The sequence below is a fragment of the Rattus norvegicus genome, chromosome 1, assembly GCF_021556685.1.
Source record: "Rattus norvegicus strain SHRSP/BbbUtx chromosome 1, alternate assembly SHRSP_T2T, whole genome shotgun sequence".
Taxonomy (NCBI): Eukaryota; Metazoa; Chordata; class Mammalia; order Rodentia; family Muridae; genus Rattus; species Rattus norvegicus.
Genome location: NC_141534.1, coordinates 108,336,148 through 108,362,793, shown reverse-complemented (window position 1 = coordinate 108,362,793; position 26,646 = coordinate 108,336,148). Strand labels below are relative to the sequence as shown.

Here is a 26,646-nt window from a genome sequence, read left to right as displayed (position 1 = left end):
AAGAAGTGTTTTTTTTAAAAAGATTTATTTATTATATTTATTATATAGAAGTACACTGTAGCTGTCTTCAGACACCAGAAGAGGGCATCAGATCTCATTACAGATGGTTGTGAGCCGCCATGTGGTTGCTGGGATTTGAACTCGGGACCTCTGGAAGAGCAGTCAATGCTCTTAACCACTGAGCCATCTCTTCAGCCCCCAAGAAGTGTTTTTTTAAAAACACATTTCAAATTTTTATTTTATGTTTGTGGGTCCCCAGAATCAAACTCCAGTCATCAGACTTGGCCACAAGCCCTTTTATCTGCTGAGCCATTTTTTGCCCCTCTAAATTTTTTTTTTTTGGTCAAACACACATTAAAACCAGATTCAATTTTATGTTCACAATATTATTAGTTTAGAGACCCTTACAGTGGTGATGGTTGATATAAAGAATCAGCCATAGGGGAGGACAAAATATGAAAATGCCACAATGGAACTTAATACTTTATATACCGCTTTAGAACAATTAAAAAACACAAAATATAAAATAAAAACTATATGTCACTCTACTTCTTTAAAGTGTGTGGGTTATGAACTCCATAGAGTTGAGCATGCCTAGCCATCAACACCACTTCTTGGGAAGGTTTCCCTCTCATGTTCCCCATCTGACCAGGAGCTACGTCTCCTGTGATAAGTTACTAGAGAAATTTATGTCATGCGAGGCCCCTGTAAGAAGCAGATTCATGGGTTGAGTGTACTCACTTCTCCTGCAGAGGACCTGAGTTTGAATCACAGCACCCACATCTGGCAGCCTACCTCTGCCTGTAACTCCAGCTCTAAGGGGTCTGATGCCTTCTTCTGGACTCCAGTATCTTAATTTCTACATGTAAAAGAAACATTAGTGATGACTGTTTTAACCAGGACTCCACCACAGCTTCTGGATGAGTCTATCCTCCTCCAGAGAGAATGACTGTTGTGTCTAGCAGGTGGCGTGTTTATCATGGCACGGGAGGATCTCGGTCCGACTGGGGGTGCAGCCGATGAGAAGCTGAGCTTCAGCTTGTTGAGGCTGCTTCCAGTTCACCTCTGCTCTAGATGTGATCCCTTTAGGGATCCCACCTAAGTGTACACCGGGGGACTTGGCTTCTGCATCTGTCCCTAATTCACTCCCCCCAGTACTGTAAAAAAAAAAATCAATGCTCTGTGTCTCAACTGCTGCTCTCAACCCACACTCTGAGCTTCTTAGTCACCGCTTGCTAATGAGCAAGTGCTTCAAGGAAAGGACAGGTGTCTGCTATAATCTGTCATCTTCCTGTCACAGCCCCTTGAGTTTCTGTTGCTTTGAAAGCTCTCCAATGACATGAAATATATTTAAAAAAGTCTTTTCTGAGAGCTGACCCTGACCCTCACTGGCTGCAGCACTTGGGAGAATGGACCCCGCACTTGACCTAGGCAGCAGGGTAGAACTGGCCCTGGTAGCAGGGGTGTAGGTGAACTGGCCCCAGGGGCATAAGCATAGAGATGGGTCTGACATCATAGGCTATGGGCATGGGGGAAATGCCCTTCACGTCCTTGCCCCTCACCACCTGGTTCAGTTGGAAGAGCTGGCCTCAGGGTCATGAGAGCCAGAGAGCTGACCTCACCCCTTGCCCACTGCAGCACTGTGAGCTAGCTGGGTCAGTGCTGGTAAGCTCATCCTGGTGGTGTGGGTGAGGGAGGGCTGACAGGGTGACCAACTCAACTACCACATAGGCCCAGATCCAGGGTTTTGAGTTGATTCGCCCCCAAATCTACCCCTTATATGAACTGCTAGACTGTGTCCAAGGGCTGACTTTACAGATACAAAGGTGCAGGATCTCCACGACACAGAGTAGCAACAGGATAACCGAGAGGAGTCCTGTTGAGGATCCAGTATTGACAGTGTAGCAGAAGCCAGAGGCCTCAAACCAGACCAATGACTTCATTGCAATGAACATTTGCAAGTAAAGATGTGTGGACCAAAGGGTAGACTGTGGGACACACTACAGCTTTCATGGTGAGAGCGTGTTCCAGGCTTTGTTTGTTTGTTTCTTTTTTTTTTCATTTTCTTTTGGGGGGAAGGTTGCAAGGGCAGAGGGATGGGGATTAGATAAGTGGGATTGGGGGTGCACGATGTGAAACTCACAAAGAATCAATAAAAAGTTAAAATAAAAAAATAATTTCTGACAGCTTTTCTAGTTGAGAGAATTGGTCAGCAGCTTGGTAATCTTTCTGTCAAAAGCAGAGCCAGCCTGGCTTTGGATGCTACACCTTGGTTCTGTCGACTCCGTGGCCTCCCCCAAGAGTGCCATCAAGTGGGGACCAAGTGTTCAAACACAGTCTATGGGGACATTTTCCATTCAAACCGCCCACCCCTCAAATTCTAATAAATAAAACTGGTTCTGTAAATGGCTCTTCTCTGCACCTTCGGTGAGACCTCAGGGAACCCACCCCTTCTCAGGTCACTATTTTAAAGGTCCCGTCTGTCCTGGGTTAGGGATATAGTTCAGGGTTAGAATTCTCTCCTGGATGCCTTAGGTTCCACGGGTCATACCACAAAAGGAAGTTCTGTATTAGGTAACGGAAGCCTCAGACTTTCAGATCAGTGCCATCTTCCTCCTCTAGGATGAGACTAGAGTTCATTAGTTTCTTTATTTCCTTACACCCCTCTCCCACTCGCTGGGAGATGAGTGGGATTCAGGTGCTTGGTCTCTTTGAGGACCCGAGGTGGCAGGGAGCAGGGACCCGGAAGAAGCAGGAAAGTTTCAAACCTTAGGCTGAGTGTTGTGAGTTGGCACCAGCCCTTTCTGCTCTTGTTCAGAGTTAGCATCGGTTCACGCTCGTTTGGGTGGTTTACAAGGCCTCAGCATCTCTCAATAATGGCGTCTTTCTCTGCCTGGGCTGTGGAGTTCATCTCCATTGGTCTCTGGGAATCTGCTGGCCAACTGTTCCGTGGGTGTCTGTAGATTCTCTCCAACACTGTCTAAGGCTGCCAATTTGCTTATGCTGACTTTGACAGAACTCCCATGGTCTCAGACTCTGGTCAGTCTCTGACCAGCTATCAGCCCAGTCTGGTGGCTAGCTTTCATATTTCTCATCATGAGAAATCCTCCAATCTGAATGATTTCTCAGTCCTCCTGCAGCAGCTCTCCTCGGGCTTGAGATGGGTGGGATTCACATCGTACTACCGCATGATTATGACAGTGGTCAATAAATATCCTATCAGGATCCCTTTCAGCCTCTCTCATCTTTTAGGCAGGAATCCACCCAAATTTCCAGACACCTGCATTACAAATTCAGGTTTGTTTTCTCCTACCTTACTTTATTTTTATTATGTTAAAACATTATTAAAATTATACAATGTTTTTATTATATTCTTTCCCCTTCTCCAAGTCCTCCTGGGTCCTCCCCCACCTTCCTCACACTCTCGTTCAACACCCCCAACAAGAAAAATTGAAATAAACCCCCCAAAAGACAAAAACCACCAAACTATAACAAGGACAACAAAAAACACACAAGAAACATGGAGTCTGTTTTGTGTTGATTAGCTACTTCTGAGCATGGGACCTGCTCGGGAAGGAGACTGATATGCCCAGTTTGTTCCATGGGAGAAAACTGGTTCCCTCTTTCCCATGAAGTATCAATTTCAAATACCTTCTTCATCAGGGATTGGCCTTTGTGCCTACTTTTCCTCCTCAGTGCTGGGATTTTGTCTGGAAAACACAGAGACTGTGATAGCATGCACAAGACCCACACAAATACATCTTACCTTATAACCTACAAGTTATTGGCATTTATTGCTTTGGGAATTGATGGTGAGAAGCCTTCCTATTACACCCTGCTGTGACTTCCTGTTACAACAGACTTGAAAGAAGTGGTCAAAACAGCAACAGCAAACTGGTGAACAGCACCTGGGGATCTCTCACGGCTTCTGGAGTTAAGAGCAGCTTTGCCTGGCTTGTCTGAATCTTTCTTAGCACCACCATCCATCTTTTCAAGAAACCACAGTCTGGAGGAGAAAAGACCCTCTTGTGAGGGGGCTGTCCTCCTAAGATCGAACAGACAGTAACATGTCTGTAGCATGAACAGGTGAGACCTAAGCAGTAGCTTCCAGGAGATGCCTTTCAATGTGAGGGCCTAGGAGGACAGGGCGATGAGGCCCAGAGACCTGTCTGCATAGGGACTAGAGCTACGGATGCAGATCATCACCTTAAACAGGACATGATTTCTTTATCCTCCTTCCAGATTCCAAATTCCATTTTCCCCAGTGCGCACTGGTACATTGTACTATTTAGCTGTCGCCAGCATCTTGACGACGTTGATAAAAAGCCGTATTATATGGAAATCTGTCTTGGGATGAGAATGGTCCATGCTGGTGATTAGAATTAGGGCAGAGAGTGCGGGGCTGAGAGTAGGGAGAGTGTAGGGGCACATCAGACAATAGTCAGCCCCAGCTGTGTCACCAGGAGTGGGTTTCCCCAGTTGAAAGCTAACACAGCTACCAATGCACAGCGAAGCCGGCCAAGGTAGCTTCGGGAAGACTCAGGTCTGAACCCTTCACATCTTTAGCTCAGGTCCCTTCCCACAGTGCTGTGGCATCTTTGTAAGATCGTCTGCTCTGGGCAGCATGGGACAGGTGGCGAGCTTTCTGGATTGCTGAACATGGTGCAGAAATATGAATGTGAGTGTAGTAAGGCTGCTCCGGGTGTGTTCCCTGGAGGCCACGAGGTGCGGTCTGACAGTGATTTGCTTGAGTCGCTGCGCTCCAGGGCAGGATTGTATCCAGCTACATTTTGCTCCAGTCCCACTGGCCAGGCCTAATCCCTAATTTTACCCCACCTCCGTCCCTCTGGCCGCGCCCAACTCCCGAACTCGTCCCGCCTCCTAGCCTCCGAGGCCCCGCCCCGCGTCAGCCCTCCCGGAAGCGCCGGTGGTGCGTGTGCATGGCGCGGGAGTCCTGCGCCTCGGAGGCTGTCTCCGCCGCTGCCGTGCTCTTCGCCTGGGTACGTGGCTCCGCCCCCGGACTCCGGCAGAGACTAAGGGGCGCGGAGACCCGGGAGCTCCCGGCGTGGGTGGCGGGGAGCTGGGGGCGGCGGCCCAAGCCAGGGTCCTGGATTGGAGTACCCTGGGCTGCCGCAAGGAGGAGAGGGTGCGGAGGGAGGGTCTCCCCGCGGTGCCTGAGGGGCCTGCTGCTAGCTGTGGGTTGAGGACCCGTGGGACTGAAGCACTTCGGGAGGACCCTGCCTCCAGAGCAGAGCATCTGGGAAAGCCCTTGGCCGCCAGACTGCCTAGGAAGACAGCGTGGAGGCTTGGCAGAGAGATCCCTTGGTTTCAGCGCTCGTGGGGCCACCTGTGTCATCGAACCTTCCTTTTGCCTCCGGGATGGAAGGCTCCTTTCGAGCGCCATCACCCTGGAGAGCGTCCTGTGGATGTGAGGCCTGTGGAGTGTGGCCGCGCGAGGCGCAGACCCTGCGTATTTGCTGTTACTCGGCTGTGACCGGATTTTATCTTTTCTGGGGGCGTGGAAGTCTGGGCTGGGCAGGTTTGACACCGCACTTTGAGAGACCTATGGTCATCCTTCCGTGTGACTGGAGAGGAGGCTTTATTCTCACGATTGTGGGGGACATGCGTGACAGTAAGCATATGCTGGGTGCTGCTGTTCTTAGTATTAAATACCAAAATTGTAATGGAGTGCATGATTTGTTAACGGCAGTATCCTTGACTACAGCGGAGGTGTTCTGAGAGTGAGTACTGAGCCAGTAATGATCACATTGTCTCTCTTGGTGCCTGGCATCTCATAGACCCCAGGGAAATATTTGTTGATGAATGAATGAATGAATGAATGAATGAATGAATGAATGAAGAAACGAATGAATGAGTACCTATGCCCAAAGCCATGTATTAATGTTTGAGAAATACATAGCTATAAAGGGGTTCCAGTTCCTGAGATAGAGGAGGCCATTAATACCTATGTTTTTGCCAAAATTAGAATTTATCTATATACCTTTCACTTGTTGAGTGTAAGGCTGTCAGAAAGGAGACATGGCTTGGCATGGCTGTCTGGCGCTTGAGCTAGGGTGGGGGAGTTAGTAACTGAATGTGTCGCTGTCATTTTCCAGCGTTGAGTCTGCTGGCTTTTTGGACAGAGGAAAAACATCTGCTAGAAAAAGCCTTTCAGCTGTAGCCTTGAATGGACAGTGACAGAAACAGGGCTGAACCTCACTTTACGAGTGTGTTGGGAGGCCTGCTGGGAGTGTGTTGGGAGTGTGTTGGGGTATTCTCCTGCTGTGTAATCAGGGTGTGAGCATTAGTTGGCCTCCACTGTCGTGACAAAACACCACAGGCTGGGTTCTTAGCGTTATTTCTTTTTTTTTTTTGGAACTGGGGACCGAACCCAGGGCCTTGCACTTGCTAGACAAGCGCTCTACCACTGAGCTAAATCCCCAACCCCACAGGCTGGGTTCTTAAACAATAGAAATTTGTTTTCTCAGGGTTGGAGGTTGCAATCAAGATTAAGGTGTGGGCACTTTTGGTTTCTCTTGGGTCTCAGGTGGCTGTTTCTTTGTGTGTGGGCATCCTTGGTGTCTTGGGAAGAGACCAGACAGACCGGATTATGGTCTTATCATTTAACTTTAATTACCTCTTTAAAGGTTATGTCTCCAAACACAGTCATATTCTGATAGGTCAGAGGTTAAGGCTTCCACATAGACATTTTGGAGGAACACAATCCATCTTCTCCCAAGTGGTTGGGCATGTGTGCTGTGTTTGGATCCTTTGTAAAGAAGGAAGGTATACACAGTTGTCATAGGGTATTTTAAAATTTCCTTGACCCAGCTTTATCCTGCGTTTAGGCCCCTTACTACCCCACAGAAATTGATGCATGAACCTGGGATTGCTGTAGCGTGGCTTCTGTCTCAGGTGTTCAGCAGCCTGCAAGTCAGGTAATGGGGTGATGAGAAGATAGAAACCCCAGCATATACTCTCTGCTTCACTCTGTGATACAGTGTTGCACTTGGCAGTGTTGTTTGACAGTGCATTAAACTATGTTACATTCCAGGGTGGAGAGAGACTTAGACCTGATATCCACAACCCGCCAGTGCAGTTTCAGGGTTAGGAGGATAACTATAAGACCAAGTTCCTGCTTTCATGGTGGTGACTTTCTAGGAGAGGAGGTAGATCAGTCAAGCCAGGAATCCACTCTGTAGTGCCAAGGAATGACAAAGCAATGGGTGTGAACAATAGACAAGAGCTGGGGATTCTCAACCTTCCTTGTGCTGGGACTCTGGTGACCCCCAACCATAAAATTATTCTCATTGCTACCTCATAACTGTAATTTTGCTACTGTTGTGAATTGCAATGTAATATTTTTTGGAGGCAGAGATTTGCCAAAGGGGGCAACCCACATTTTGAAAACTGCTGGTCTAGAGTGAGATACTTAACCCCTGGGCTGGTTCGCCATGCATTCCTGTTTTCTTATGGACACAGTAAGATCTAATGAAAGAAGCAGATTTCTAACTTGCTCATCCAATCGTAACTGTGCATCATTACCTGAGCCTCCTCAGGCCTCAGTTTCCTCATGTGTAAAATGAATGCCGGTGCTCCTTAGTTGTGAGGATAGAAGGTGCCTCGAAGGTGGGCAGAGACACACTGAGAGCTGTGTAGTCCCCAAGGCCCTCTTGCCCTGTGCTCCCCACAGTGCTCATTCTTCATCCTGGAGTCCTGCAGCTCAAGGTGGCTGGAAATACCCAAGAGGTGGGAGGGTTTCGTTAAGTGTCTGTTTTGCATTCATACCTTGGTAGTTGCTTTAAATCAAGTGCTCTCATTTATGTACCCTCCAAAAACCCAAACAAACAAATAAAAATAGTATTTAGATGGCTGTACTTCTCACCTCCAAAAGAATCAGTTTGGGAGTAGATACTTGAAGAGGTAAGAATTTCTGAAGTATTGAGCTGACTCTCCTTGTGCCTGGGCATTAGGCTCTGTACAGTGTCTGTCTACCATTGTGTTTGTACCTTTTGTGCTGAGACGTTACTGTTTCACTTAATGGCCTCTGTCTTTGCAGTATCTTTCTGATATGTAGTTGTATACATGTCGAGTTCTTTTCTGGCCCTGTTACATAGCTGTAAAGATTTCAGATTAGAGAGTTTTGTCCTTCCAGTGCTGGGGATTGAACCTAGGAACTTGGACATGCTAGGCAAGTACTTTATTGCTCTGCTGTCCCCCTAGACCTGTGCTACGTGTGGACTCCATAGTGTAAGTCCACCAGGGGGATCTGAATCTTGGAGTTGTCAAATGCCATACTTAAAAAGGCCTTTTAGAGATCATTGTCTAGCTTTTGCTGGACAGATGAACTGGTGAGGCTTAGGGCCGCTGCATCCTTAGCTAACTGAATACATCCAGAAAAGTCACTGCTTCCTAGTGAGGATGGAGGGTGGGAGGCAAAATGAATCCCAGAGTATTTCCTGCTAACTTTCTCCCCTCCATCCCCACCCTTAATCTTCCTTTTCCCAGCTTTCCTAGATAATGAACTTTTATCACAGGGGATCCATGGGCTGATTCCCAAAGGCAGTTGAGTATTGGTTGGTTTTTTATTGTCCATGTGACACAACCTGGACTCACCTGGGAAGAGAAATGTCAATTGAAGACCTCAATCATATTGACCTGTGAACAAGAGATTATCTTGATTGATAGATTGTTGTGGAAGGTCCAATCCACTGTGGGCAGCGCCATCTCTAGGCTGATGGGCCTGGGCTGTATAAGAGAGTTTGTGGAGCGAACCAGAGAGTCACAGGGACTGTTCTCCATGGCTTCTGTTTGAGTTCCTGCCTTGACTTCTCTCATTGATGAACTAGGACCTGGAAATATAAGACACAACAAGCTCTTTCCTTCCCTAAATTAATTTTGACCCCTTGTCCTCCCAGCAACATAAAAGAAACTAGAACAGTGTTGTATACCTGAAGTGAAAGGTGAGACACATGATTGTGAATGTCAAGGACTTCTCTGCAATCACGGTGCTCACAGATGGGCCCAGCTTTTCAAGGCAGATTGCGCAAGACAGCCTTCTAAGAATGGGTATTGAAATGCTCTGAGAGGTGTGTCAGGGCAGGGTGACTAACGGAGAGATGGATGCTGGCAGCTGGGGTCTTCTCATCCTTGTTGTATTTCATTCCTAGGGTGCAAACAGCTACGGGCAACTTGGCCTGGGCCATAAGGAAGATGTGCTTCTTCCCCAGCAACTGAGTGACTTCTGTAAATCGGGGTGTATCAAGAGTGTCACAGGAGGAGGAGGGCATTCTGTAGTTGTCACAGGTAATTCTCTTCACAAATGGGTAGCCACTCACTTTTGTATCGAGGTAATTTCCCCTTGGATGTTACCTTGTTGCCTTTTGTATTTCTCAGGGAGCAGTATTTGTTTTTGTGAAGGAGCCGAATCACCATTAAGGGGATTGTTCAGAGCTTGAACTTGTGTGTTCTTTAAAGATCTTTCTCCTTACCCCCATTATACAAATAAGGCTTAGAAAGGAAGGCTTCAGGTTCCAAGGCAAATTGGTGGGCATGTTCCAACCCATTTATGTGTCTCTTTGAAGCCTCTGCAAATAGGTGAAATATCTCTTGAGATCAAGAACCTTACATTATCCTTAATTTTCTGTCCTAGTGCCCAGTTCAGAGTGCTGAGCCTGAGTGCCACACATGTGTCAGCTTGGTGAAGGGTGGCTAAGAACAGGAGCTGTGGTGTCAAACTCCCAGGGCTCAGATGCCCCTTCTGTGGCAAATAATCTCCCTGGACCACCATTCTCTGCTTTTACTTCTGTTGCGGCGATAAAATGCCTGACCAAAAGCATCTGAGAGGAGAAGGGCTCTATTTGATATTTGAATATTCTACTAACCTTGCATTATTTCAGGGAGTCAAGGCGGGACCTTGGAGCATCACCTGCACGGTCAAGAGCAGAAAGAGAAACCAAGGCATCCTTGCCCGCTTGCTGCTTGTACGCAGCCGGCTTTCTTCACACTAACACAGTGAAGGGCCCGGCCCGTGAGGTGGTAGTGCCCATGTTCAGATGGGGTGTCCCCATCTCAATTAATAGTCAAGACAATCCACAGGCATGTTCATAAACTAGCCTGTTCCGGATAGTTTCTCACGAGGACTCTCCTTCCAGGCGATTCTAGGTTGTGTCAAGTTTTATTAGTGGACGCTAACCAGCACACTCAAGTTTTTCTTCGCCTGTCTCGTGGCATGATAACAGTAGATGAACTCAAGGCATTTTCAGGGCTGTATTAGGGCTTTTGCAGGGCTTTGGTATTCCTGTCTTCATGGACTCCTCCCTCCCTTTGTGAAGAAATGATGAAAAAAATATAAAATTGTACCGATATAAATTATCAGCGCACATGTTACATTATATGTGAATTATTGTTACATTAAAATCCGCTTAAAACAATTTAAAATGAAGCCATCCCTATGGGCTTTTCAAAGTAAACATGGGTCATAAACATGTGTGGGAAGGGCTTGAATGTTCACTCCTTCAGACAGCTCGTGGCACAGTCTTAAGTATTGAGTTAACGTTGGTTTTCTTGTGGAAGTAGATACGCCATTTGGTGACTGGCACCTGTTACAAAGCTGAGAGTTTCCATTTCTACATTAGATTTGAGACCCTTGGCCTGATGTCTTTGGTTCCAGAACATATTGGCATACACCGGTTGATAACATTACATGGGCAAGCAGCCTTTTGTCGGTGGCTCCATGTAACTCATGGTAACTCTTTCTTGCTTTGGCAGTTGTGACTCTCCCTGTATGCGCTGACAGGGAGCCTTCTGTTTTGCAGATGGAGGAGGTCTTTTTGTTTGTGGCCTGAATAAAGATGGGCAGTTGGGGCTTGGCCACACAGAGGAAGTTCTGCGCTTTACCATCTGCAAGCCTCTCCTGGGTTGTCCCATCCGGCAGGTGGCCTGTGGCTGGGATTTCACTATCATGCTCACGGGTAAGTTCATGCTTGGGTAAATATCTCCCCCAAGGCTTTGGGTGATAGCAGGGCAGGTGTGTGTGTGTGTGTGTGTGTGTGTGTGTGTGTGTGTGTGTGTGTGTCTGATTAAATAAAAGCCTCTGCTTCTAAAGATAAATCAACCCCTCCCACCCCTCGCACCCCCAAACCACAAGTGTTCTCTATAGCCATGTAGGGAAATTGCAGGGTGCCTGTTACAAGGAGAATTTTAACTATAAAAGAAATCAGGCTGGAATACATTTGTCAGAGACTGGGGATGGACTAGATCTTTTGAAGTGATACTTTCTAGTCCCAAAAGTTCACGAGAGCTCTGTCCCTGGTTTAGGGGGCCAGGAGTGCCATTGAGAGTTATGGGTAGTGTGCTAGGTGTCCAAGTTAGGTCTCTTGCTGTGATGAAACACCATGACCTAAAGCAACTTGGGGAGGAAAGGGTTTACTTGGCTTTTGCGTCCACATCACTGTTCATCACTAGGGGGACTCAGGACAGGAACTCAAGCAGGCCAGGAACCTGGAGGCAGGGACATGCAGAGGCTGTGGAAGAGTGCCGCTTACTGACTTACTTAGCTTACTTCCTTATAGAAACCAGGGCCACCAGCCCAGGGATGGTACCACTCACAGTGGGCTAGGCCCTCCTCCATTGATCACTGATTTAAAAATTGGTGGAAGCATTTTCTCAGTTGAGGTTCCCTTCTCTCCAGTGACTCCAGCTTGTGTCAGGCTGATGTAAAGCTAGCCAGCCCTCATCTGCCGTGAAGTGGTGTGGGTGGGGGAGAGATACCTTCCTCACACCTCCACCCCCATCCTATTTTTATCTTCTTTTTGCAAGGGAGGCACTGGTTTGTAAGGGCGGAGGGGTGGATATGAAGGGATGGGGAGATGAGTGGGATTGGGGTGCCCGATATTGATTTATAAAGAATCCACAACAGAAACAACAACGACAAGGTAGCCAGCGCCAGGTAATTCTGAGAGGGAGGGATTTCACAGCAACAGGGGCAGCCCGTTCCGGCTGAGTGGCATCCGTGGTAATTGCTGAGGATCGACCCTGGGGTCTCACGTGTGCTAGGCCTGGGCTCTCCCACTGAGTTATTTTCCTATCTCCCCTTAAAAACCATACGGTCTCTGTGAAGCCAGGTGATTCGATGTGGCTAGAATGATTCTCTTGGAAGCAGCTGGCATTTTTCCTCCATCAATAATTTCTCTATTCAACCTTGCCCTTCCTCGTTGGCCAGTCTGGGTTTAAGGGACCGTCTGTAGTTTCTGCCTCTTAAGGGATTCCTAGTTTTTGTTTTTGTATTTTTGTATTTTTGTATTTTTGTTTGTTTGGTTTTTTTTTTTTTTTTTTTGCACGTAGCCTTGCCCAGTAGTTCTTGTGTCTGCTGTCTTCCTCTGATTATTTGCCATATTAGTTGATGCCCAATGGCTCCTGCCCTAAAACAGCCTCTGTCATCTGTCTCATGCACTATTGTCCCGTATTTCAGTCCTCAGCTGCCACCAGTCCTCCTCTGTGGAGGACTTCCACATGTGTCTGGTTTGACAGTAGTTCTCAGACTCCTGACAGGCCGGGGAGGCAGCTCGCTGAGCATGTGCCAGCCTCTGGTTAGATTAGCTCTGAGAAAAACAAAAGCAAACACAAAAGTCCCCTTATAGATGAAGAATGTCATTGCCAGCTGTCACTTGTGAAGTACTTAGTATGGCCCACGTCAGGGTCATGAGTGACAGAAGGAAGCCCTGTTCCCTAGCACATGGCAAACAGCTGTGAGAAAGGCACAAGGCACTCAGAGTTGGAAATCAGGCGACCAGATATTTATAGATAAAGGATAAGAGGACAGGGTTAATCGTGAAGCCAAATGGTTCTAATATTCCTCTGGCCCAAATTTACCCTCCAGACTCTAGAGGGGTGTGTCTGTCTCACAGGGGAAACCTGTACTGTGCCAGGTCATACATGTCTTGTCCCTTTCCCTAGACTCTGCGGGTGATTTTATGGGGAAAGACAGCAAAGAGGGAGGCCCAGAGTATCACAGTGCAGTTTGTCCCATGGGGACCTGGGAAGGGGTGGAAATGTGAAGTGGGGAATAGGTTTTCTCCACCATTCCCTCGCTCCAGTAGTAGGCCCTGGGCTAAGTGCCCTGCGGGGATGACCACATGTTAAGGACACAGCATGGTAGATCATCTTTGGAATGTTCAGTCTGGAGGAGTAAAAGAAAGGAAGAGGCCAGAGGGCTTTGGGCAAAGGAATTCTGCTGCCTCCTCTATGCCTCTTTCCCCATTGGTCACTGACAGCTCACTTCTTAGATTTGTAATCTGAATGCTTGTGTTTTGCAGAAAAAGGTCAAGTTCTGTCATGTGGATCCAATGCCTTTGGCCAGTTAGGTGTGCCGCACGGCCCTCGCAAATGTGTGGTTCCGCAGGCCATTGAGGTGAGGACATCTTGGTTTTAGCTCACGGTTTCTAGGCTGTTCCATTTATCCTTACCCGTAATGAAAGACTAGGTGGTGGACCCCTGAAGACCCACGGAGTTGGAGAGCTTGAAAATAAGTTCTTCTGTTAAAAGCCAATTTGAGGGAATCACTGCTGGGTGGAAGATGTGTTCTTCATGCGCGTTTATAAATGAGGGCAGTAGAAATGCACCTTATATGTGCTTTGTTAATAACGGGAACTGTATTACAAACAGGTCCAAATAGATGCGATTTGCCTCAAGACCCTAAGTTCGGGATCTGGGGAGATGGCTTAAGGGGTAAAGTACTTGCTCTGCTATCATGAAGGCTTTGGTTTTACAGCTGGGGGCAACCAAACAGAGACCTTGGTTGGCTAAAACCAAGTGGAAGGGAGAGACCAAGTCCTCTGACCTCCACATGCATGTGAAGGTGGATGCTAACATTTATAGACCTACACACTTATCTCACACACACACACACACACACACACACGCACGCACGCATACACATGCATGCACACACATGCACACACATGCACACACACATACACATTCATGTGTGCGCGCACACACACACATGTATGCGCACACACATGCATACATGCACATGCATGTGCGCGCACACCACACACACATGAAAAAGAAGTAGATTCAGCAAATGGTAGTCCAGGACTGTCCTGCAGAAATACCATATGATTGAAAACTCTATTAAAAACCCCACTTAAAAACAAGTAAACATTGGGGTTGGGGATTTAGCTCAGTGGTAGAGCGCTTACCTAGGAAGCGCAAGGCCCTGGGTTCGGTCTCCAGCTCTGAAAAAAAGAACCAAAAAAAAAAAAAAAACAAAACAAAACAAGTAAACATCTGAAATTAATTTTTTTAAAGATTTATTCATTTATTATATATAAGTACACTGTAGCTGTCTTCAGATACACCAGAAGAGGGCGTTGGATCTCTTTACAGATGGTTGTGAGCCCCCATGTGGGTGCTGAGAACTGAACCCAGGTCCTCTGGAAGAACAGCCAGAGCTTTTAACTAACTACTGAGAGCTTCTTTCTAGCCCCTGGATTCTTTTTTCTTTTTTCTTTCTTAAATACAGAGTCTCATGTAGCCTGGGCTGCCCTCAAACATGTTATGTAACCAAGACTGGACTTGAGCTATGATTCCCCTGCCTCCACTTCCCGTGACGCTAACATGCTAGCCACACCCCACCTCGCCTTAGAAGCTTTAAAACCAGTTTAATCGGTCCAAGCTACTGTTGTTTATGTAAGCACAGACAAGACATTTATGAGTGAGGTCTTTCCCGTTTGTTATTTTGTCCTGAGGCTCTGAACTCTGCACGATTTGCAGTCGCTGTGAGTCTGGCCCCATGCACGTATTCAGCACCCACGTGCACCGCTGACCATGGCAGGGAGCAGGTGGGAGACAGGACTTTTGGCTTTTGTTTGGAGCTCTTTTCAGGACGCCCCTCATTACATGTTTATGAAATTTATGGGTGTCCGACTTTGCATTCCATTGCTGTGATTAGCATCACAATTAAAAACAGCTTAGGAAGGAGAAGGTTTATTCCACCTGACAACTCCCAGGTCACTTCATCACTGAGGAAGGCCCAGGTAAAAACATAAGGCAGGGACCCAATGGCAGGGGGCTGAAGCAGAGGTGTGAAGGAACACTGCTTACTGCCTCGCTTTCAGCCTCATGTTCTTTCACCTCCCAGGACCCCTTGCCCAGGAGGGCACCACTCACAGTGGCCTGGGCTCTCCCATATCAGTCGTCAAAACAGTGACCCACTGACTTGCCGACAGGCCAGGCCTATGGAGGCATTTTCTCAATAGTGTTCCCTCTTCCCATGTGACTCTAGTTTCTGTCAAGTAGGGGCAGGGAAAGCATGGCTTTGTGAGTGGTCCTGATGCAGATAGGAAATGTTTCAGGAATACACTGAACTCAGAATGAGTCTCGCTGCCTCAATGAACGTCCCCTGTGCTGTCATCCAACCCCTATACACTGAGGGGTGGGGATGCATTTTCACTGGAGAGTTTGAGTCTGCTTCTGTCATCTCGTGGAGTTCAGTTGCCACCCTATAGCCTGATATTTGAGGGGTATGGTTCCCAAAGTCTGTGCACCAGTCTAGTTCTACGGAGCTCTGGGTCCCCATTGTAACTCCCAGGTGCGAATAGGTGGCCTTGTAAGAGCCTACATATGTTATAATTAACTTAGCTTAATTATAGTCGATATAATTAAAGAAGACAGGAAGGAACAATGGTTAAAATATGCTGGATGACATAGAAACACTTTGACAAGCTGCCTACCGTATAGCAATGGGAGCGAGAAGACATAGAGACTTCATTTGTGGACAGCAGCTGCCACGTGTGGACACTGGAGGTTGGTAGCGAGGACACTGGTGGTTAAGACCCGTCTTACCACCTGAGAGATTTATAATTTATCGACACAGGATAAATACATGCGGTGTGATTGTCATGATAGAATCATGATAGATGCTTGTACAGTCGCAAGGAAGGACTGGACTCCTGCCTAACAGGAAGCTTAGCTGACTCTTAGAGTTGAGCTGAGCTTGCCCTGGCTTGGGATAGGAGATTGCAGAACAGGTGCCAGAGAGGAACATTCTAGACCAAAGGGATTGTGTGGACATGTGTATGGGAGCATAGAAAAGTGTTCAGGCTGGAATATGAGGAAAAGATAGAAGTATGGGGGTGGGGTGGGGACCCATGGGCAGTAGAATAGCATGTAAGATAAGAACACACGGAGATGGCCCTGGCCTGTTGGTTATTTTTAGAAAAAAAGAAAGAAGATCTAAAGAGTCATCTACACAAACTGTATTAGCAGTTAGATTTTATTCTGCCCAAGGCTCATGTAACTGGGGACTCCGCTGTCAGAAGTACAGTCTCTAGAAGGGAGGCTGGAGTCTTGTTCTTTGTGATGGTCAAACTGCATCAGGTGTCATGGATTCTCTTGTGCATTGGTGCGCAGGCTCTGGGCCCAGTGGTCAGTAAGACTCTCTCTGCCTTTACACTGTTCCTTAAAAGAGAGAGACTGAGGGCCAGGAGTGCAGCTCAGGTCGTAGAGTGTTTGCCCAGCGTCAGGGAAGCCCTTGGTGTAATCCCTTGCAGAAACTGGACATGGTGGCGCATGCATTTAATCCCCGCACTTGGGAGGTGAGGCAGGAGGATCAGGAACTCAAGCTTATCCTTGGCTGCATAGTGAGTTTGAGGCAAGCCTGGGATAGATGAGGACATAGGGAAGGAGGAATCCTGAACATATTCAGAGGAGACTCAGTGAGAGAGAGTGCTACACCCGGGATGTCTGTCTAGAGAGTTCATCAGTTATCCACTGTAGTATGACAAGCATCATCCCATCACCTCTGAGGGTCAGGAATGGGACCCCTGAGCTGGTCTTTCACAGGGTAGCCAGTGAAGACATAACCAGGCCTGTGTACATCCTCCGTGGGCTGGATTGAGACCCGGTCCCATTGCTTCTGGTGAGAGTCGCAGTTCCTTGCTGTGCAGGCCTCTCTGTGCGACTATTCAGACCTGGCAGCCGGCTTTCTTAAGAGGAGGCCTCGGGGGCTGGAGAGATGGCTCAGCGGTTAAGAGCACCGACTGCTCTTCCAGAGGTCCTGAGTTCAATTCCCAGCAACCACATGGTGGCTCACAACCATCTATAAAGAGATCTGATGCCCTCTTCAGGTGTGTCTGAAGACAGCTACAGTGTACTCATATATAATAAATAAATAAATCTTTAAAGTTTAAAAAAAATTGGTCATTTTGGGGGCTGGAGAGATGGCTCAGTGGTTGAGAACACTGACTGCTCTTCCAAAGGTCCTGAGTTCAAATCCCAGCAACCACATGGTGGCTCACAACCATCTGTAATGAGATCTGATGCCCTCTTCTGGTGTGTCTGAAGACAGTTATAGTGTACTTACACATAAAATAAATAAATAAATATTAAAAAAAAAAAGGAGGCCTCGGTGCCTTTTATCACCCTCTGACTCACCGTGCTCCTTTATTCTTTCCAGCAGAAGTGTGTCACTAAGTCCAGCCCACACAGGGGAGGGGACTCACACGCTGCGACTTGAAGGGAGTAGTATCAAAGAATATGAGGGCCTATTTTTAAAACTGCCACAAGATGTATTAGAGAGGACATGACAACTGTCTTCAAATATTTGGAAAGCTTTGTCAGAAGCTAAAGGCAGCCGGGTTTGGCTCCACCTAGAGATACATGGAAGTTCGAAAGGATGGAGAGGCGCCTAGGGGCATGGTGAGCCTTGTGCGACCAGAGGCAGGTACTGGGTGGGGACTGAGCACGTAAGGAAGAGTGTCTAACCTTGGTAGGGATGGGACTGGGTCAGAAGGGAAGGGTAGAGCCCTTGCTATTTAAGTCTCACTGGAGCACAGCCATGCTTTCTCATACGTAGCTGTTTGAAGTCCCAGAGCTGAGCTGTGTGGCAGGAACCATATGGTATTTGGCTGTTTAAAGGAAATGTTTACCAACTATTGGACTGCATGACTTTGGAGGTCCCCGCCCCCCTACTCTTGAGAGATAGTGCAATGTGATGCTATGATAGGATATTTTTTTAAAGTTATTTTACAGGGCTGGGGAGATGGCTCAGTGGTTAGAGTGCTTGTTCCACAAGCATGAGGACCTGGATTTGGATCTCTAGAACTCCTGCCAAAAGAGTCAAGCCTCAGGGGTTAGAGAGATGCCTCGGCTGTTAGCGGCAGGGCATGCAGGTTCAATTCCCAGTACCCGAGTGGTAGCTCACAACTGTTTGTAACTCCAGTTCCATGGGATCTGATATCCTCTGACATCATAGGCATCAGGCATGCATGGTGCACATACATACATGCAGGAAGAACAGTCAGTCATACACAGGAAATAAAATAAATATTTTTAAAAATCCAGGTATCCTGTCAGCCCAGCGCTGAGGGAGCTCGATGGCCACTAACCTGGCAGAAGCAGTAACCTTCCAGTTCAGTGGGAGACCCTGCTTTAGGGAAGCAAGGGGGCAAGCGATAGAGGAAGACAGCCAGTGTCTTCCTTTGGCCTCCATGTGTACCCACATACTCATGTGCATGCAACACACACATACACACACATGCATGCACACATACACACATAACATACATACCCACATGTCCCTGTGTGCACACACACACATAACACATAAGTACACACAGAGATACACACACAACACATATACATACACACAACACACATGCGTGTACACATATACGTACAACACATATATACACATACATACACACACATGTCCACCACACACATGTCCACATGTCCCCATGTGCACACACACACACACACATATATATACTATATATACACACATACACACATATACATGTCCCCATGTGCACACACACATACACATGACACACACACATATACTATTATATATATATATATATACATACACACATGTACATGTCCCCATGCACATATACATACACATAAGCACATACACATATACTTCATATATACACATATATACAACACACATACATATACACACATACCCACATGTCCCTGTGTGCACACACACATACACAGATGACACACATAAACACACAGATACACACACAGATACACACATAACACATATATACACACATAATACACACATGTCCACATGCCCCCGACTGCACACACACACACCACATGTCCCCATGCACACACACACATACACATAAGCACACACACCACATATATACATACATATACAATACATACACACATGGACACACAGATACACACACACCACATATATACACACATACACAACACACATACATATACACATCCATGCCCACATGTCCCTGTGTGAGCACACACACACAGACACACACACATTTCATCTAGTGATAACTATGAAAGCATCTTTGTGTGAGCATGTTGGGTGGGGCGCTTCAAGCTGCATTGACTTTGTACATGAGTTACAGAAGAGTTTGTAGATGAATGATTCTGAGACTAAATCTGTTCTTTTCTTTGGACAGTGCCTGAGAGAGAAGGTTGTTTGTGTCGCTGCTGGACTGAGGCATGCATTAGCCACTACAGGTGATCACTCAGCCTACTTTCCCAAGCTAGCCCACCTGAGCACTAGAGCATCAGGGGAAACATTGTATGGAGTGTTGGGAAGGGCCCTGCCCTGCTGTAGCTCCGACTGAAAGGAGAGAGCATGAAGTACAAGTCCCTGGGGAGTCTTTAGCCGGTGGGAGAAGGGAAGCGAGCTGTCTGGCTCTGTGTTGTAGCCATGCTGCTGGAATTGTCATAATTTCATTCTTCCATTTACTCCTCACAGCCAAGGAGTGTGTGAGTTAAAGTCTTTCTAAAACTCCATGCAGAGTTTGTGGAAGTGTTTGTGAGTGAGGCAGGGAGATCTAGAGACCATGGTGTTGCCATCCCACTGGGTTCTGAGGTTTGTTGATTGAAAAGCTTTGGGTGAGCTGACTTCTGTACGAGAGTGGGCAGAGGGACCAGCAGCATGTATGGAGGTGTGGGGCAGGTGGCATTAAGTAAATAGGGCTCTGGCCTGGCTTGAGGGGTCCTAAGGTTTAGAAAATAGTTGGTAGAGACTTCCTTTTAAAAAGAGAGGTAAGGTGGGGGCATGCTTGTCCGAAGGCATGAGGATCTGAGTTCAAATCTGCGAACAGCAATGGTAAGGGGAGAAGGGGAGACAAGCAGAGCCCTGGGGTTCACCCGCCAGCCAGCCTAGCCTACTTGATGAAGCCCCAGACCAGTGAGCCTCATCTCAGTTAGGAATTGAAGACATTTGAGGAACGCCACCAATGCCAATCCTGGCTTCTACAAGTGTCTGCACGCTCATGCACATATACACACATGTGTGTGCCTGAACAGGTGCTTGGGAGAGAAAGGGAGAGAGGGAGAGAGAAGCTTGCTACACTCAGAGGAGAGAAAGTAGGAAGGGGAGGAATTAGAAACTCAGAGATGGGTGGGAGAGCTTTGCCCTCAGGGTCTTCCCTTTTTAATTTCTGCACTTGCTTCTCTTGGGACGTGTCTATGTTTGTCTCCTGACGCTGCCAAGTCTTCATGCTGTGGAGTCCAGGTGTGGGTGGGCGAGGGCAGAAAGGAGAGGTGAGGAGATCTGTGAAGCTGTGCCTGTTGTCTCCTGTGGCGTCCTGCTCCTTAAACCCTTTCTCAGAGTGAGATCACGAGATGACTCATGGTTAAGAGCACCGGCTGCTCTTCCAGAGGATCCAGGTTTGATGCCCAACATATGCACAACAGCTCATAAGGGTCTGTAACTGGAGATCCGACCCTCTCTTCTGGCCTCCACGAGTACCAGGCGTGCATCTAGAGAACAGGCAAGCATGCAGACAAAACATTCATATACATAAAATTTTTTTTTTTTTGGTTCTTTTTTTCAGAGCTGGGGACCGAACCCAGGGCCTTGTGCTTCCTAGGCAAGCGCTCTACCACTGAGCTAAATCCCCAACCCCATAAAATTTTTTAAAAAGCGAAATCTTGGCGTTTTGAGAGAATTACAGACCCACATGAAGTTGTTAAAAGCAAAGTAGACCTCCTTGAGTTCTTTTCGGAGACCTCAATGGTCACACTGTGCAGAATTGACACGGATTTCATGCTGATACAGTGAGGACGCAGAGGAACTTCATCACCACAAGGTCTCTCCTGCTGGGGTGGATGGCCGCAATCACTTCCTGCTGCTCCCAGCTCCTCCTTAGCTCTTGACAGCCATCCCTGTTTCCCATGTCTGTAATGTCACTTCTGAAATGTTCTCAGATGCCCCGTACAATATGTAATCTTTTGGGCTTGGCTTTCCTTCGTGGCATAATTCCCTGGGGATCTGTCTTAGCTGTGTGTATCTGCAACGGATTCCTTTAAGCGATGAGAAGTACACTGTGGACGTGGCGCTGGATTAGCCTGTTAGAGCTGCTGCAGCAAAATACTGCAGCCCAAATGGCTTAGATAACAAACATTCATGTTCTCACTGTCTGAGAGGCTAAAAGCCCAGGACGGGTGTCATTAAGACTGGTTTCTGGTGACACATTTCTTGGCTTAGATGCCCCGCTTCTCAATGTGTTCCCCAGGCCTCTCTGTGCATCAGTGCAGAGAAAAGCTGTTCCGAGATACCTCCATAAAGATGCTGGTTCTACTGGGCTAACCCCACTTCCCATAGGCACCGTTTAGCTTTCTTTACCTCAATAACAGGCCCTGCTTCCAAACAAAGCCACACTGGATATTAGGGATTCCACGCCTGGATGTTTATGGGGTGGGGGCACAGTTTAGTCTGTAGTAGCCAGTTTGTAACTAGTTATCAGCTGAGTAATGTCTGGCTTGTTTCCAGTTTGTTCTATTTGCAATAACTTAGAAACATCCACTAACAGGTTTTTTTTTCTAACTGTAAATTTCATTTCTCCTGGTTAGGTGTCCGGAAGTGTGACTGTGTTGAGCTGTCTGTCATTGATAGACAGGCTGTCCTCTTAGGAATCAGCAGGGCAGTATGGCTGGAGAGAGGGCTCAGTGGGCCATGCACTTGCTATACTGGTGTGTGAGGGCCTCAGTTCAGGTCCCTAGCACTCTCCTGAAGCCAGACAGGGTTATGCGCCTGCCCTGTGCCTCTATGGGTGAGGTGGGCAGAATCCCCAGATCACAGCAAGGGCCAGTGAGCCTTGTGTATGCAGCCAGCAAACAAAAGACTCTGTTTTAATCAAGGTGGAAGAGGGGATCATTGTTTGAGGCTGTTGTTCCCCACTCTACACACCCCCCCCCTTTTTTGGAGCTGAGGAATGAACCCAGGGTCTTGTGCTTGCTAGGCAAGTGCTCTACCACTGAGCTAAATCCCCAATCCCCTCTACACACCCTTTTAATTATAGATGGCAGAATGGTTCAGTTGCTTTAGAAAGCAGTGTGGAAGGGCCATGTTATTATTACCTAACCATAGCTTTTTTTTCTGCCTCCTCTTCCTCTTCCTCCTCCTCTCCTCTTCCTCCTCTTTTTTCTTTTTGAGATGGGTCTTACAATGTAGCCCTGGCTGGCCCTAAACTCACAGAAATTCCACCTGCCTCTGCTTTCCGAGTGCTGGGATTATAGGTGTACAACATCACACCCAGCTTGACAAATAAATTTTTTAAAAGATGGAAAAGAAAGGAAGAGGCACATTTGTAGAATTTATAAAATGAAAGGCGCCAGCCGTAACTGACATTATTCACACCAGCTGAGGCAGAAGCAGCTCCTCAGGTGCCCACTGATAGGTGACTGGGCAAGCAAAATGTGGCACACAGGTGCACACACCATGTCTAACAACCCCCCCCCCAGTGGACCACCACAAGCCTTAGAAAGTACAGAACTGCTGTCAGCCTCCACCATAGATGAATGTGATGCTGAGTGGCCTACGTCAGTCATAAAAAGGACAAATGCTGGGATTCTGTCCACATGAGGAGTCAGAACTAAAGACAGCAGAATGGGAGCCCCAGGGCTGTGCACCAGGGATGGGGAGTGATGGGTACAGTGTTGCAAGATGGGAGGATAATGGTTGCTCTCTATGGTGACTGTGTAGGTGCTGCTGGGTTAGACACTGACGATGGTGAAGATGACACCTTTTACATTGTGCATATTTTACAGTAAGGTATTTCAAAGGGGCTGGAAAAACACTCATTGGTGAAGTACCCTGTTGTTCTTGCAGAGGACTCCACGTAGTGGCTCACAATTGTCTTTAACTCTGGTTCCAGGGGAACTGACATCCTCCTCTGGCCTCTGTAGGGACCAGGTACACATGTGGTCATACATGTAGGCAGAACACTCACACAAGTAAAATAAAAATAAATATCCGGTAAATTTTTCAAAGGGGAAAAAAATCCATTATTTGAGACATTGTAGACACATCAGCCAGCGGTTGTTTGCAGACCCAATTCAGATCCTGATTTAAAATCCTCACATACCCATCATTTTGAGATAGTCAGTGAAGCCTTCTCCCTTGCAGATTCTCCACCAAGGAGGATGTCGTCTTGGTTTTTTGCAGCTCTCTGCTGGGCTGCATGGTTCAGTGGTCACAGCTGCTGCTTTATAGAGAGGCTTGTCTCTGTACATTAAGAGTGCTGGCTATAGAATGGTCCAGAGGAGCAGGCCTTGATGGTGGTGTTAGCTGGTGGCTCCATGCTGTGCAATCTGATTATTTGCCAAATGCAGAGGATTTTGTCTGTGCACTTCTGTGTGGTTTGGGATGTGGATTCATAGATTCGAGCGGCCGTTCTACTAAAATAAGCTGCCGAGCTGTCTTGTAGTCACAAATACACATGCATTTGACCCCAGAGAATCTGAATTTGCCTTGGTGTGGTAGAAAGGCACTACCCTGAGTGTCAGCTGGACACCAGTGTTTTCTCTACTACTCATTCCTCATGGGACCTTGGCTGGATCTCAGCCTCTCTTCTGGGCCTCTGTTTTCTCATCAAGTGGATGGGTGTGTGTTCATAGTCTTCAAGGCTCTTTTCAAGTTAGCCATGAGCAGGGCAGCACTCCAGAGGTGTGGCTGTGGGCTAGCACCTTGAACGTTTAGAGGAAGTTTTACTACATTGGAATTTTCTCTCATGGTCTTAGATTGTCCCAAAAACTGTATTTGTGATTGGTTTGATGGTAATCTCTGTGGCTGGACATGGGCCTCTTGAAGCAGCCAAGCTCCTGGGTAGGGCTCACGTTGGCTGAGATGGCTGGGAATTTCCCACAGCAGTGAGGGTCAAATGGCAGTCTGCTCTAGTCCTAACATACATTTTCTCTTTTCCTTTCTGCTCTGCTGGGAAGACACTGGCAGTACGTTCCAGTGGGGGACTGGCTTGGCATCTTCTGGTCGACGCTTGTGTCCTGGGCAGAATCTCCCATTGTTCTTGACAGCAAAGGAACCCAGTAGAGTGACAGGTGAGCTCCTTATTTTATAACAGTCTTTGGTTCCTCTGTGAGAAAGTAAATAGAGCTTCAGAAAATGGGTAAATCTCTCTCTCTCTCTCTCTCTCTCTCTCTCTCTCTCATTTTTCTAAACACTTTATTTCACATGGATGTTTTGCTTGCATGTATTTCTGTGTACTATTTGCGTGCCAGATGCCCAGGGAAGCTAGAGAAGGGTGTTACATCCCCTGGAATTGGATTTACAGATGGTTGTAAGTTGTCATGTGAATTCTGAGAATCAAATCCAGGTCCTCTGGAAGGGAGCCAGTACTCAACTGCTGAGCCATCTCTCCAGCTTTGGTATTTCTTGACCTTTCTAACAGTCTCTCTTGGTTGGGATGTCAGTCTTTTTGTGATTTTTGTAGCCCCGGTAAAAGTCACTGTTTTGCTGTGAGAGTCTGAGACCTATTGAGTGATAGATGCCAGGCAGGTAGGTGGAGATCAAAACGGAAGCTCTAGAATGGGTCACAGCTACTTGGGAGGTATGACATGGGAGTTTGGAAACAGTATGTAGTAATCCTGTGAGCCTACAAGTTCTGAATCCTAGATGCATACATATTTATGTATACACCTGTGGGCATGTGAATGTGGAGGCCAGAGGACAGCCTGGCTGTTGTTCCTCTGCCACTGTCCACCTTGTTTTATGAGACAGGTTCTTCCACAGGCCTGGAGCTCACCTAGGTAGCTCACCTGCTCCACCTCTTAACACTGGGGTTATAAGCCTGTGCTACTATGTCTGCCTCAGAAAAGACTTTAAAATTATACCCCATCCATCCATCCACCCACCATCCATCCATCCACCCATCCATCCATCCATCCACCCACCCACCACCCATCCATCCACCCACCCACCATCCATCCACCCATCTATCCATCCACCCACCCACCATCCACCCACCCATCCATCCACCCACCCATCCATCCACCCACCCACCATCCATCCATCCATCCATCCACCCACCCACCATCCACCCACCCACCATCCATCCATCCATCTCATCCATCCATCCATCTCTTTGTGTGTGTGTGTGTGTGTGTGTGTGTGTGTGTGTGTGTGTGTGCACGCATGCGTGCGTGCATGTGTGTCACAGGACTTCCTAGATTTCCTACTTTGCCTGACCTGCCACTGTACCTGTGGACAGACCCTCAGCTCTGCTTGAAGTTCCTGTCCTTCCTCTTCCTCTGGAAAAGCTCTAGGGTTTTCTCAAGGGCTGGCTCAGACATGGCCCTCTCAGTGAAGGGGACATGGTTCTTCCCTTCTGGCTTCCATCGACTTCTCTCTGTGGATAGCACCACCTTGTATCCAGTGTGAATGGTTATCAGTTTTCTCCTGTGCCAAGGGGGAAAGACAGGGCTTTGTTCTCTGTGTTTTAGTACTGGACCAGTGACTAGAAGGGATTTAAAAAACACTGTTTAATTTAAACAGCCATTTTGGGATCTGCCTGGAACATTAGCTCTGAGTTGTCTAGGGAGTTTTCTGGTAAGTTTGGATGGCTCATGCCTCACAGCCCATGACTTTGCATTCTCTCTCCTTCACCTGCACCCACAGGGGCCCTAGGCTGAGGACTCCTGCTTGGTAGGAGTGGCTGGGAACGGTGCTTCCTCTCTTCATCCCACAGGTCACTCGAAGGTGTGAGGTGTCTTTTAGTCAGTCAAACAGAAGTCTCTAGAAACAGTTGAAGACTAGGACTGTGTTTTCCTCTGGGATAGACCGTGAATTAGCACAGGCTGTCCCAGCTCCTAACAGGATAGATTGGGATTCTTCTGTGCTGCTGAAGGCAGTATGTATAATCAAGTGCTGGACTTGGAGGTCAGAAGCAGGATCACGCAATGGCACTGTGATCTGAGGTAGCCTGGTGTGTGGTTAAGCCCTGCACACGATGGGATTGGGGGGGTTTGAGCCCCTTTGCCTTCACCCTTTCTCAGCTGTGCACACGTTTCACAGGCTTCTTCTCGGGTCTGTGCTTCTGTATGTGTCAGAAACGTGACATTATACTGATCTGTGTGGCTCTGCGGCAGCACTGGGAGGTTGCCCTGGCTTTCCTGCTGTTCCTATCCCTGCCTTTCTTCTGTGACAGTGAAGACTGTGCCCTTTATCCTCAGGACACGGACTTGTTCAAACCCCATGACATCACTGTCTCCATCCCGCCAAGCCTCCCACCAGGACTGTGCTGCTCACACTTGCCTGCGCTGGGCGGGTTCTCCCCAGGCCCAGGTAAACCTCGGCCTTGGGATCCACTCTTCACACAACGGGTTTTGGCATAAATAGAG

At 47.6% G+C, this 26,646-nt stretch overlaps 1 protein-coding gene across 4 annotated transcripts in view; it reads left to right on the top strand.

Moving 5' to 3' along the window:
* The first annotated feature begins 4,905 nt into the window (after positions 1-4,905).
* Sergef (secretion regulating guanine nucleotide exchange factor) overlaps positions 4,906-26,646 on the top strand; it is a 202,831-nt gene continuing 181,090 nt past the window's right edge. For 2 of the 4 annotated variants that reach the window (XM_087576329.1, XM_087576319.1), the window contains exons 1-6: positions 4,918-5,741; positions 9,171-9,306; positions 10,818-10,973; positions 13,317-13,411; positions 19,455-19,515; positions 24,235-24,348. In XM_087576329.1, coding sequence (XP_087432455.1) covers positions 10,964-10,973; positions 13,317-13,411; positions 19,455-19,515; positions 24,235-24,348 — 280 coding nt within the window. In that variant the 5' untranslated portion in view covers positions 4,918-5,741; positions 9,171-9,306; positions 10,818-10,963. Of the gene's footprint in view, positions 5,742-9,170; positions 9,307-10,817; positions 10,974-13,316; positions 13,412-19,454; positions 19,516-24,234; positions 24,349-26,646 lie in introns of all 4 variants that reach the window. The other 2 variants (NM_001400924.1, XM_087576314.1) reach the window with 2 other exon arrangements.